The sequence below is a fragment of the Myotis yumanensis genome, unplaced genomic scaffold (assembly GCF_028538775.1).
Source record: "Myotis yumanensis isolate MYYU_CA2020_CCGP unplaced genomic scaffold, mMyoYum1.0.hap1 SCAF_9, whole genome shotgun sequence".
NCBI lineage: Eukaryota > Metazoa > Chordata > Mammalia > Chiroptera > Vespertilionidae > Myotis > Myotis yumanensis.
Window position 1 is genome coordinate 43,789,362 of NW_027223760.1, and position 13,745 is coordinate 43,803,106.

General features: G+C 35.4%; 1 protein-coding gene across 4 annotated transcripts in view; it reads right to left on the reverse strand.

Annotated features, from left to right (window-relative positions):
- SLC25A40 (solute carrier family 25 member 40) overlaps positions 1-13,626 on the reverse strand; it is a 31,021-nt gene extending 17,395 nt beyond the window's left edge. Inside the window, exons 1-6 of one of the 4 annotated variants that reach the window (XM_070424182.1) lie at positions 13,431-13,575; positions 10,051-10,165; positions 6,601-6,666; positions 4,811-4,931; positions 3,391-3,450; positions 2,464-2,570 (exon numbers count right to left, since the gene is read on the reverse strand). In XM_070424182.1, the coding sequence (XP_070280283.1) occupies positions 2,464-2,570; positions 3,391-3,450; positions 4,811-4,907 (264 nt within the window). In that variant the 5' untranslated portion in view covers positions 4,908-4,931; positions 6,601-6,666; positions 10,051-10,165; positions 13,431-13,575. Of the gene's footprint in view, positions 1-2,463; positions 2,571-3,390; positions 3,451-4,810; positions 4,932-6,600; positions 6,667-10,050; positions 10,166-13,430 lie in introns of all 4 variants that reach the window. The other 3 variants (XM_070424184.1, XM_070424185.1, XM_070424181.1) reach the window with 3 other exon arrangements.
- Positions 13,627-13,745: the final 119 nt, after the last annotated feature.

A 13,745-nucleotide genomic window follows, 5' to 3' on the forward strand; every position in this document is an offset into this window, starting at 1 on the left:
CAGAGAATTTGTCAGATTAATTCTGCTTGCCAATTATGAAATCTGAGAAAATATCATTTAAATCCAATATTTCAAATCTCTGGAGAGGAACCAAAACCAGGCAAAAACTAAAGGGAAATCTGCTGTTAAAGGACAAAGTGCAATGAGTGAGATTTGCAAATCTGCAGCTTTTTTTTGCCTATGGAAGTGGCAAAATATCCACAGCAAAGTTAGCTGGTTGAGATGGCAAGTACAGAGTCCAGGCTGGAAGAATAATTAGACAGCTACGGGCAAATCCTGGAAAGGAAGCCACTACCATAGGCATAAGCCCCCAATGTGCATGCAGTAGCAGCTACAAAACTTGGCTCTCTACTAACTTTTATGCAATCCCAGAGGAAGACCACAGGGTCCTACAGTCCACCAGAGGGAAGCACGAGTTTAAGTTTGAATCCAGCCAAAGTTTAACTGCCTTCTAGAACAAAACTAACTCTTCAGAAGTATATAAAAGAATCCAGAGTTTTTATAATAATCATTCGCAATATCCATTATCCAATCAAAATTCAGTAAACAAAAAGAAACAAGAAAATGTGCTCATACTCAAAAAAAAGTCCTGAGTAGAAACCAACAAGCGTGATTCAGATGAAACAATTGGCAGCTATTATAAACATGTTCAAGAATTTAAACATGATGTATGCATAATGAATGAACAAATTTGGAATTTCAAAAAAAGTTACTATAAAAAAACAGCCAAATGAAAACTCTACATCTAAAGTGAAAAATCTACTAAGTGGGCTTCACAGCAGAAAGAAACAGCAAAGAGCAAGTCAATGGATTTAAACCTGAAGGGAAATACAGGATAGGCAAAGTATATTTACAGTGGTGAGTATGCAAAACACAGAGTTTATTCTTATATTGCTATTTATTCATTATTGTATTATTTTCCACATGAACAACTGTAAACCTATAAAGTAGTATAACAACCTTATTTCAAGTCATAGATGAAAGAAGAGAGAATGGGTACAGGAAAAAAGTTAAGCCAAAATTCTATATGCAGCAAAAATACGCTTGAAAAAATGCTCAATAAGTACATTTTAGATGAACAAAAACTGAAATACTCTGACAAAATAGCTTTAATAAAGAATGTTGAAAGAAGTTCTTCAGAATGAAGTGTTCACAGAGAAAAACAATGAGTAGTTTTTTATATTTACTTTCACAACAAAATCTGTGAATGAAATGTATGTAGCAGCTTTATTCAAAATAGCTAAAAATTGGAAACAACTCAATATCTATATCAAGGAATAGTATAAAAAGGAACAAACTACTGAAACATGCAACAATGTGAATGAATCTCTACATAATTATGCTAAGTGAAAAGTGCCAATCCCAAAATATTATATATGTTATGAGCCTATTTAAATAATATTGTTGAGCCGAACCGGTTTGGCTCAGTGGATAGAGCGTCGGCCTGCGGACTCAAGGGTCCCGGGTTCGATTCCGGTCAAGGGCATGTACCTTGGTTGCGGGCACATCCTCAGTGGGGGGCGTGCAGGAGGCAGCTGATCGATCTCTCTCATCGATGTTTCTAACTCTCTGTCCCTCTTCCTTCTTCTCTGTAAAAAATGAATAAAATATATTTAAAAAAATAATAATAATATTGTTGAAATTACAAAATTATATAAATGGAGAACAGACTAGTGGTTGCCAGGAGTTCAGAGCAGGTGAAAGCACAAATGGGTATGACTATAAAAGGGCAAAAGAAGGATCCAGTGGGGATGGAATTGTTCTGTATCTTAACTGTATCAATGCCAATATCCTGGTTGTGGTATTATACTTGTTTTGTAAGATGTTACTATTAGAGGAAACTGGAAAAAGGGTACTTGGAATCCATCTATATTTTTCTTAAAATTGTGTACGATCTATAATGATCTCAAAATAAAGAATATTTTTTAATTTTAAAAAATATACACTCCCCCCTTTTGTTCTACATAAAAAAGCATGAACAGCCCTGGCTGGGTAGGCTCAGTGTTAGAGCAACAGCATGTGGACTGAAGGGTCATGGGTTCAATTCCAGTCAAGGGCACATACCTCAGGCTGCAGGCTTGATTCCCAGTCTCTCCTCTGCAGGAGGCAACCAACTGATGTGTCTCTCTCACATTGTTGTTTCTCTCTCTCTCTGTCTCTCCCCCTTCTTCCACACTCTCTGAAAAGAATCAAAGAATCAAAAATATCCTCCAGTGAGGATTAACAAAACGTGGTTTTTTTTGTGTGTGTGTTTTTTTAAAAGCATGAAAAGAAAGTTAAAGTGTTAAAAGCAAAGAAGTACTTTCCCTTTCCTGCTTCAATATCCACTTTTTATCTGTGGATAAATTTGCTAAGTATATGATAAAATTTTACTGTCTTGTAATTTGAAAGATCTTTCACTCACAAGATTAAATATAAAAATAGAAAATAACACTGTGATTATACATAATATAATCTCCTTACTAATGTTCCCCGGAAATATCCTGGCTTCTTATACCATGCTTTGTTGCCTTCCTCTTCACAGATACAGAGATGATCCATAAGTCCATTATTATATACAAAACATTTTCCTAACAAAGAAGATTACAACAGTCAACAATTATGTCATACAACTGTATTATTTTTATTGATGAAAAAACTGAAATTACAATGAGGGGACTAGAAAATTGTAAGAAAATATACAATCTTGTCCTTACCTTTTGGGATGAAATATACATAATTTGATTTGCTTAATGACACAGCATTGAGATCTAAATTCACAGTGGTTAAAAAAGTGAGCAAATTTTACGTTTTCAGAACTGCAGTAAGCAAATGCAAACAGAAATAAATATTTTTTTTTTGGTTATGTGGGGGGATGGAGACAAAAGATAAAGGATGAAAACTTGTTTTGATATGAGAATATGAGTATATGTCTTCTCTATTTGACAAGAAAACTCTGTGGTATGAAAGGGAAATGCAGACAAAAATATATTATGAAATCTAATGTATATCTGAATGCTGCTGAGAGAGTAGATTTTTAAAGTTCTCCTAACAAGAAAAGCAAATTTGTGAAGTAATGGATAACTAAACTTACTGTGGTGATCATTTTGCCATGTATACATATATATTAAATCATTATGTTGCATACCTAAAACTAATACAGTGTTATTTGTCAAATATATCTCAAATAAAAATCATCCTCTTACCTAATTAGTATAGGTTTATAAAAAGTGTTATATATACATTTGTTTTCTGCCTAGATCTCATCATGTACAATTAGGTGATGAAAACCTGCTTCTGCATTATGGTACATTTTTTTAATCGACAAAAAAAGATTAACATTCAAACAAAAATGAATGCAGTAACACTTAAAAATCTAACGTAAACTTCCAGTACATAACTAGTACATACCTTTGTAAAATTGGTTGCTTTGGGCTTGCAGTCGAATTTTAACAACATCCAGGGGTGTCACTATGAAGATATGTAAGTTTCAATTAACAAGAGACAGATGTAAATTTAGAAATGTTTGTCCAAAGAACACAAAATACAGGATGGGGCAAAAGTAGGTTTACAGTTGTGAATATATATTATTTTTTATTAATTATTGTATTTTTTCTATATAAACAACTATAAGCCTAGTTTTGCCCCAACTTGTGTATTGAACCATACTTTTCCTCATGACTATATAATGGGTAAGATTATTTATCTTAAAGTGATTTTGAATGTAACGTTCTAATTTTTACCCTTGAATTTTGTTGAAGAGGATCAATGAGAAGATGATGTAATTACTTCTGCTACAAATATTAAAATGTCACTTAAAATTTTTTCTGCAACTATAATTCCATTAACATTAAAACTAAAAGACTAGTCCAAAAGTCTATTTAAATATGGAGAATAACTGTATAAGTAATCAATAATCAAACAATACTAGTCTTCCTAATCTATTAAATTTACTTGTATCAAATGAAAACTATAGTTAATGTAAATTTGAGTAAACTAGTCATACAGCATCTTTACCAATAGGTTGTGTTATTCCATTTCGGAACAGCACAGAAAAGGAGAATGGTTTTAACTTGCATGCTCTACTTGGCCCAAGCAGAAAAAATGCCAAATAATGGTACCAAAGAAAACTTTCCCTCATCTGACAATGATCTCTAAGGCCTTTACAACTCTAACATTCTGACCTGAAGTAACATATTACCATCCTAAAGCAATTAGTTTATGTTTGTTCTAGTTATCTGTTATGTTATTGAAATAAACCAGCCAAGTTAAAATCATTATGTTAAACTGTCGCCTAACTATGTCATTTGGCTGTGTCTACAAGAAATTGACTATAAATGAAAAAACAAACAATAAAACCCCACAGAAAAATGTGGTCCAGAGAAATTTAAGAAATTCACCATTAATATAAGAAAAGTTAAACAATTTGTATTTATTGCTATTGTAAATTGTCCAAATTCTGTATTATTCATTATGCTGATGTTTTATTTCATCTTCTTGCTATTTTAAAAAAGGATAAAAGTCAGAAAATTTTAATACTAATAGGGGCCATAGAAAACTCCTAAGATAAGCTCCTTATTTACAGATGAAAAATAAAGCTCAAGAGAAGTAGAGACAATCCCAAAGTACATTCACCCTGACAATGACAAAGCAAGGACTAAAATTGAAGTCTCTTGGTATTCTGTCCTGGGTTCTTTTCATGTTATGCTGATGGAGGGATACTGTTATTTATGAAGGATGAATAATAATATTAGCATTATTTCACAGATAATAAAACTCAAATGAATTGATTCACCCAGTTACATAATCTACATCAGTAACATTATTTTACCCATTAGTGATGTCAGTATGGCCCCAGTACAAGAGGCAACAATCTGTTGAAAAGGTGTCACATTGCAAATCTGTGGTCTCTCTCCTTCAGGATCCATATTTTTAACTAATTGAAGAAAAATCTGTTAAAGAAAAGCAAGATGTAAGATAAAAGTTTAATGGAAAATGCCCTCAAAATTCACTGCTATAAATTTAAAAAACTATAAAAACAATAATCAGCATTAATGTCAAAGCACATTGTGACAACTATCAAAAGTAAATGTGTAAGTTCTATACACAAAGGCATTACACAACTGTCATTAATAGAACATGTTCTCTGATTTTTCAAAAAGGGTAAGTACTTCAGCTAAGCCATGAGCAGCATCGCACTTGCAAGACAATTAATAAAGCATTAAGAAAACAGACTCTATGTAACAGAATGAAAGCACCCGATCAACAAGACTCAGAATCTGTGAATTTAGCCTCTTAAGAACTACTCAGATACTTTAATATGGCAGAGTTATCAGCAAATATAACCCGATTTTTACTGCATACCAGAAGTTGTTACAAAGGCATAAAATAAAAACACATAACCTCCATAAAAAGCATTTTAGAAAAATTTGATGAGAAAAGCAAAATATACTTTCTAAAAACAAAGTTAACAAAAAAAAGCATTAAAAAAAGCATAAAAATCACATAAACTTGCTACTCAAAAATAACAACTGGCAAAATATAGGTGTCATCTCTCCAAATGTCATGTACACACAAACACATATGTAAATATACAAATGTTGTGTGTACATATTATATACAGTGTGGGGCGAAAGTAGATTTACTGTTGTTTTTACATGAAGCAGAGTTTATTCTTGTATTATTATTGTTTTATTATTTTCCAAACAAACAATGGTAAACCCACTTTTGCCCCACCCTATATGTATATGTAGATATTACCTGCAGGTGCAGATTACATTTAATTAATTAAACATGATTAAATATTTGTATATCTGTGTACATACTTTTTTAAAACAAAAATAGGTTACTACTATTGTATGTAAATTGTAATTGAAAAATAAAATAAACAAGATAAGTTACTACTATTCATGTTGTTTAGTAGACCACTTTGACACTTTAAGAAATATAGACAGTGTCAATAAATATAGATCTACATTATCATTTTTAATGCTTGAAGTTTTTAATTTCATTAATTTAATCAGTCTCATATTGTTAGATATTAAGGTTACTGCCAATTTTTCAATGGTGAATATGTTCTCCCATTCAGTGGGCTGCTTTTCATTTTGTTGATGTTTTTCTTTCCTGTACAAAAACTTTTAAGTTTGATGTAGTCCTATTTGCTTATTTTTCCTTTTATTTCCCTTGCCCCAGGAGGCATATCAGAAAAAAGTATTGCTATGAGAAATGTCCGAGATTTTACTCCCTGTATTTTTTTCTGGAATTTTTATATTTCAAGTCTTCCATTTAATTCTTTAATCCATTTTGAGTTTATTCTTGTGTGTGGTATAAGGTGATCTAAATTCATTTTTTTGCAGATATCTGTCCAATTTTTCCAACACCATTTATTGAATAGACTGTCTTTACCACATTGTATGTTCTTGCCTCCTTTGCTGATATTAACTGACCATAAAGGCATAGTTTATTTCTGGGCTCTCTATTTTGTTCCATTGACCTATATGTCTGTTTTTATGCCTAGTACCATGCTGTTTTGATTACTATGGCCTTGTAGTATAGTTTGATATCAGATAGCATGATTCTTCCAATTTTGTTCTTCTTTCTCAAGATTGCTGTGGTACCTACCTGGTTTAAGTCTTTTCCTCAACTCTATGCTCCAATATTTTGTTTGTAACATCAGTAGCTGAAAATCTGTAGTGAAAACCAAACAAAACTTTTTATCTTTTCACACAGGAAAAGGATAACAAGCCTAAAGAAAAGGAGCATGTACAAAACTTTAAAACACAAATTAACATTTATTGACTGCTTTCTGGTAAGTACTTTGAGAAATATGAAGAACACTCCAGAAATGCTAGTCTTAGAGTTATGGAAGTATTTGCAAAAAACGTTCTATTATCCCAGTATATATATTTCACTTTAAAGACAAACAACTCTATAACCTGATCATACTGACCAATCTTAGATTTTAAGAGTCAAAATAATTGATTTTGTGACATGAAATTAAGTATCCAGCATCATCTATGGCATATTTGGGAGAGGGGAAATTTGATCTGAATCTAAGCAATCCTTTAGATCTAACTTCCATTTAGTTCTAGCAGCCAAACTTGCTAAAATAATCTTGTATTATTTCTAATTATTGAGTAATAGTCTCTTGAGGTTTTTTTTATATTGTCTGCAAATATTTGATTTCTGCCATTCTCAAACATCATGAGACTAATTTAATCCTCTTATTGCAGAGGCTAGGATTTCCAACACAATATTAGATAAAGAGTGGTGAAAATAGCTCAGCTGATAGGGCCAAGTGATTGATTGTTGACCTCTGAACCAGAAGATCAAGGTTCGATTCCCTGGGTTGCATAGGGGGCATGCAGGAAGCAACTGATCAATCAATGATTCTCTCTCATCATAGATGTTTCTCTCTCTCTCTCTCCCTCTCCCTTCCTCTCTGAAATAAATAAAAACATATTTTAGAAAAAGAGTAGTGAAAATAAGTATACTTTCTCCATACCTCAATTAAAAAAAATTCGAAGATTTCCTATTAGGATGTTGTTTGCTGTAGACTTTTTGTTTTTAAACAGAGACTTTTATCACATTATAGAATTTGATTTCCAATCTTAATATACTATGAATTCTTTTTTTATTTCAGCTTTGAGGTAAAACTGACATATAAAATATTTAAAGCATACATCATGGTTATTTGATATACATATACACTGTGAAAAGATTCCTCCTATCTAGTTAATTAACACATCATATGATCTAGATGAAACTGACAAATGCCAAGAATCACATAAACCACCAAAACTTACTTGAGAAGAGACAGAAAATCAAAATAGACTTATAACAGATTTAATTAGTAATAAAAAAGTCTCCCAACAAAGAAAATCCAGGACTAGTTGGCTTCACTGGTAAATTCTATCAAACATTTAAAAAATAATTAATACCAATTCTTTTCAAAGTTTTCTAATAGAAGAGGGAATACTTCCTAACTCATTCTATGAAGCTAATATTACTGATACCAAAGCCAGAAAAAGACATCACAAGAAAACTACAAAACTAATATCCTGTAGGTACATAAATGCTGAAATTCTCAACAAAATACTAGTAAACCAAACCCAGCCATATATTAAAACAATTTACACCATGACCAAGTGGGATTTACCTGAGAAATAAACTAATTAGATTTACTTGATACAAATGCTGACCTACCTCACTAGTAGTGTCAAATTTAAGAATCTAGATTAAGTTCTCGCTTTGATCATTCTATCAACACTGACTGTTCTTACATCTAATAGAAAAGGTAAATATCTTGGTATTAGCTACTAAAAACTTGTTTTTAAAGCACACGCTATGTTCATAAAATTCAATAAGACCAATAAAACAAATTTTGATTCTATCAAACATTCACAGTTTTGCTTAGGACCAAATCTTTAATAAGAATGTCACAAATGTATAAGTCTATTAATTACTTATATAAATTTCCCAAATTATCTCAGTATAAAATAACACTGATTGATCAAAAATCAGGATCAAAATATATGCAAAGACTCTGTGAAGTGGGGCAAAATAGAACTGTAGTAAAGAAAGAAATTTCAAAGACTGAAAGAAGCTACCCTTAAGTGGATCGTGGAAGAAGTCACATGAATTGTAATGGACAGCAGAATAAACATTTTACAGCAATATAATGATGACTAATCCAACAGTAAAAATAAGAATTTAACCTTTATTTAATCTATCTGCTGGGAGCTGAGCAAGATGTCTCATCTTTCCCCAATAACTTTCCCCAAAATCGTATGGCATTAAGCTTTTAAAAAGGCAACATTTATACTTAATATGTATGATTTATAATAAAACTTCACTTCATGGTATAACACCATTTGAGAAAAATTTAGCAATATATTATAAAAAACAAAGATGTGGTGTTCTAAAATAAAACAAACAAAAAAACCCTACATGAGATGCCAGTTCACACCCAGTGAGTGCCTAGGATGTGAGACTCTCATATATTGCTGGAGAGAAAGGTTAAAAACGTCACTAGTTTCTCATAATGTTAAACATTCAGTAACCACATGATCCAGGAATTCCAAGAAAAATAAAAACATATTTCCACAAAAGAGCAAAAGACCAATGTTTATATCGACATTATTCCTAACAGCCCAACACTAGAAACAACCCAAATATCTACCACCAGCTGAATGGATAACTTATGGTATATTCACACAATGGAAATACTACTCAGCAATAAAATGGAACAAACTACTGATACATGTAGTAAGATGGATGGGTCATAAAGTAATTTGTTATGCAAAATAATTCAGATCTAAAACAGATAAATTATATGTTTACATTTATACGAAGTTGAAATCCAGGCAAAACTACTTATGATAATAGAAATCAGAAGAGTGGTTATCTCTGGTGGGAAAAGGGAGCTTGAAACAAGGGCTGATAACCTTCTGAGAGGGCATAAATGTTCTATGGGGTGGTCATTACATGGATATACGTATTTGTTAGAACTCATCAATCTGTATGTTTAAAATGGGTGCACTTTATTGTATGTAAATTATTAAGAATATTGAAAACTTTTTCAATTTAGATGATGAGTTCTCACTGGCATAGCACACTGTAGGTACTCAATCAATACAGAAGGAAAGAAGGAAGTGGGATAGGCAAGTAAACTGTTTTACAGTCATGGCCAAATACGTATTCTGTACTACCTACCCTAAAAGAATTTACGATCTAGGTCAGAATATGATATATAACCTTTGAACCAGTCACACCCCATACTGGGGATAGAGCTTGCAACCTGGGCCTTTGTCCCGACTGGGAATTGAACCTTGACCTCCTGGTTCACAGGTCGATGAGCAACCACTGAGCCACCACTGGCCGGGCCCAGTTCATTATCTTTAACAGCTACTTTGGGTGCCACAGCAGCTTTTGCACTATGCTGCCTCAGAGGGCTCCACTCTCAATTTTTGAATCTTCCTGTGTTGCTTATTCTCCATTTTTACCCTTCCCCTAGGTTGTGTTCAATGACTTGACATGTTGAATTTTTCCTGCTTTCCCAGCCATGCTCACCTGAGACAATGGACTTCAGTGCCACAGCCACTAACCAACTCTATCCTTTCATATGGTTGGCCTGCAAAACCTCTGAAAAACCTTGGGCCTTCCAACTCACCAGAGTAACGAGACTCTAAAATGTGAAAATTAAATATTAAAAGTAGCAACAGAAGATAGTATATCAATAGTTGGCAAATTAATCCAAACAGGAATTTTTACAGGCCCCAAAGGAGCAGGAAATAAAGGCTGCATCTAAGCTAGGCTTGCTACAAATAGGAAAGAGGAACAATTGCCAGCCAGGTGGAGAGACTTAAGCAAAAGAAAATAGGAAAGTGATGATATTACAGAAGAACAAATATATCCATTTGTCTAGATTCTAGAATAAGAAAATTATTATTGTGTTTGTATGAGGTCATCTGAAAAAGTCAATTAGTTCTCATTTGACAATCACAGAAAATTGCTAGGTACAGTGAGCAGATATTGTCTGCATTTATACATAAAGAAATTATAGCATAGAAAGGGTAATACTTGGCCAAGGTCCTTAAACTATTTAGAAGTAGAGCCCATGCTGAATGAATTATTTCTGAGTCACAGCTAAATGTTCATTTAATTAGTTCATTCTACTCAATGTTCTCCTACTTTGCTTAATAGAACTCTTTAACCAAACTTCTCACCACAAATATTCTTCTTGAATGTATACTTTTTACCTGAAGCACATTTCAACACATACTTTACATAAACCTTATTCTGTTACCAACATATGAGCAGGTTTCTATACTTACAGGACACAGATATAGGACTAAGTCCTTCATCCTATGGCTATTAAAAGATTTGAGTTCCAATAATAATTTTTTTAAAAAATTAATCTTGGGTTACAGATTAGAAAGTTACTAACACTATCTAGTAAAACAGACTCTGCTTTTCATAGCTTGGCATTATCACATGCAGTGCAGGCAAGGGTGTGCCTAAAACAGTGATGGCGAACCTATGACACGTGTGTCAGAGGTGACACGAGAACTCATTTTTTTGGTTGATTTTTCTTTGTTAAATGGCATTTAAATATATAAAATAAATATCAAAAATATAATCTTTGTTTTACTATGGTTGCAAAGATCAAAAAATTTCTATATGTGACACAGCACCAGAGTTAAGTTAGGGTTTTTCAAAATGCTGACACGCCGAGCTCAAAAGGTTCGCCATCACTGGCCTAAAAGCATAAGGATAATGAGATTACTGTCCTTCCTCATTATAGTAAATAAGGAAGGTAATTCATCTTTCAACAGAACATAACATGGGCTTCATTTTTTTATTTTCTTTAATAGAAACATGTTTAAATCCTTCCCATATGCCCCAAACCTTCCAAAGACCCAATCTTCCCTTCCTATCATTGTAATTACCTACACTGACAGATTTTTTGCAAAAGTACACTCAATATGTTTCCACATCAAGCCTACTGTTACCTAGTACAGTACTTACCTTATCAATATAATGAATTTCTCACTAAGGAAACCAATGACATCTTAAACAACCAGAATGAATCAAGTCTAAGAGTTTTTGAATTCTTGAGGATAGAGGGGCTGGTGCGGAGTTTACCACAATTACAGCACTTACTGTGCTCTCACTCTGTGCCAGGCATTGCATTAATAAGAATGTTTCATTTAATCATCGCATCTGAGAAGTATTTATCATCCCTTTTCATAAATTAAAATTGAGGCTCAAAATTACCCAAATCCATATGGTTAGTGAAGCCTACATAATCCCAATGTTTTCAATTCTGTGACTTTTTAATATACATGATATGTGTGTGTGTATATATATATATATATACATATATATATGTATATATATATATATATTTTTTTATTGACCTCAGAGAGAAAGGGAGAGGGAGAGAGAAATAGAAACATAAATGATGAGAGAATCATTGATTGGCTGCCTCCCGCATACCCTCCACAGGGGATCAAGCCTGCAACCTGGGCATGTGCCCTGACCCAGAAGGGAACCATAGGTTGACACTACCACTGAACCACACCGGCTGGGCTTCTGTGACTTTTGACAGCGGTTTTGTTCCCAGTTCTCTTCCTAACTCTGTGGCCTTTCTCCTCTCTCACTGTTTCCTCACCCTCTGCTCATCACTACTTCTCTTGCTTCACAAGCTCCCCAGAGGCAATTCCACTTCCTCCCAGGACTGTAACTACACACTATACTAGTGTTTCTCAACCTTTCAACGTTTTTTATAAACATTAAAATCTTGCTCTCTCTGTAGTTTGCATTTTGAAAATAGGCTTTTCCCAAATAGAAATGCTACTAGTAATGTTGGATATTTGTCCAAACTACACCTCCTCCTGCCTTTCAAGATCTGCTAACCCCTACAGCTGAGAATTGGTGATTGGTCCCGTTCTCCCACGCCTGAGAATTAGTGACTGGTCTGTGTGATGTCCCTCAAACCGATCAATCTTCCCTTTCTTTATTGCACCCACTCCCAGACATCTTTCCTGAGTTACAGACAAGTATTACCAACTGTCTAAAAACACAGTTCCATGGCTGTCTCCCCAGGCCCTTCGATTTAAAGCCATCCGAAAAACAACAACAACAACAACAAATCTCTCTAATCAAACCTGAACCATCTCTTTTTGTTCTCCATTTTGGCTAAAGGTATCCCAATCCACCCTTGTCTATGCTTTCAGGTACCTATTTTCGAAACGGGTTTATTAGCACTAACTTCTCTGATCTATTAGGTCAAAAATCAACATTAAACAATGAGTGCCTCTCATGGCCAGGGGGTAAGAAATGCAAAGTGTTACTCTTCGTCCTTGAGTGTACAAGCAGAAACATACCCAAGCCAATATTTTTTTTGTGAAGCGTTTTCCCATCTACAAAACAAAATTGAAATACTTTACAAAATATTTTAATTTAACCCGTATTATAATCCCATTATTATCCCCATTTTATAGATGAAAAAACTGAGGCTCAAAGGCATTAGGTAATTTAACCAAAGTCTTACAAGCTGGTAAGTGTCCAGTCCAGACCCCAAACCCAGGATTTGAGATGTCCAATTCCGCTCTGGGACATAAACTTCCCCACCATGAGACAGGTCTGTGCAAACCAGAGCAGCACACGGGGTCAAGTGCAAGTGGGGCGCTCCAGGCGGGGGCCTCCTGGCCCAACCCTCCCTCCACCGCCCCCCGCCGCCAGCACCTAGCAAGTCCCTCCGCGGCCTGCGTCCAGCCCGCGGGGTCTGCGGCGATCGATCGCGGGAAACCCACGCTCTGCGACTCCAGGCGCGCTGAGCAGGGGCCGCCGCCGCCTCCCCGCCCGGCCTGGGACTGAGCCCGGCTCAGCCGCAGCCGCCGCGCCTCCAGACGACAGGGCGGCAGACCCGTCAGAAACAAGCGAACCTGGGGGAGAAGGCGGCAGCACGGCGGGCGACCCCGGCAACCCTAGGAGGCGGGAAGGCCGCCGGGGGAGGGCTGGGCCGGCCTCCGGCGCTAACTGCATCCACCTACGTCTGGTAGACACGGAGCCACCAAGCCTCCTCCGGACGGCGCAGGGACGCCCAGCGGCGGGTCAGCGAGCGCGGATCTGAGGCAGAGGGCATCGCGGTGGGGAGGGGCGGGGCGGGGCGGAGACGGCCTGTGGGGGCGGGGCCCGCGGCTCGAGGAGGCGTGGCTTGCGGCGTGAGGGGGCGGGGTTTGGGGCGGGGCGTGCGGCGT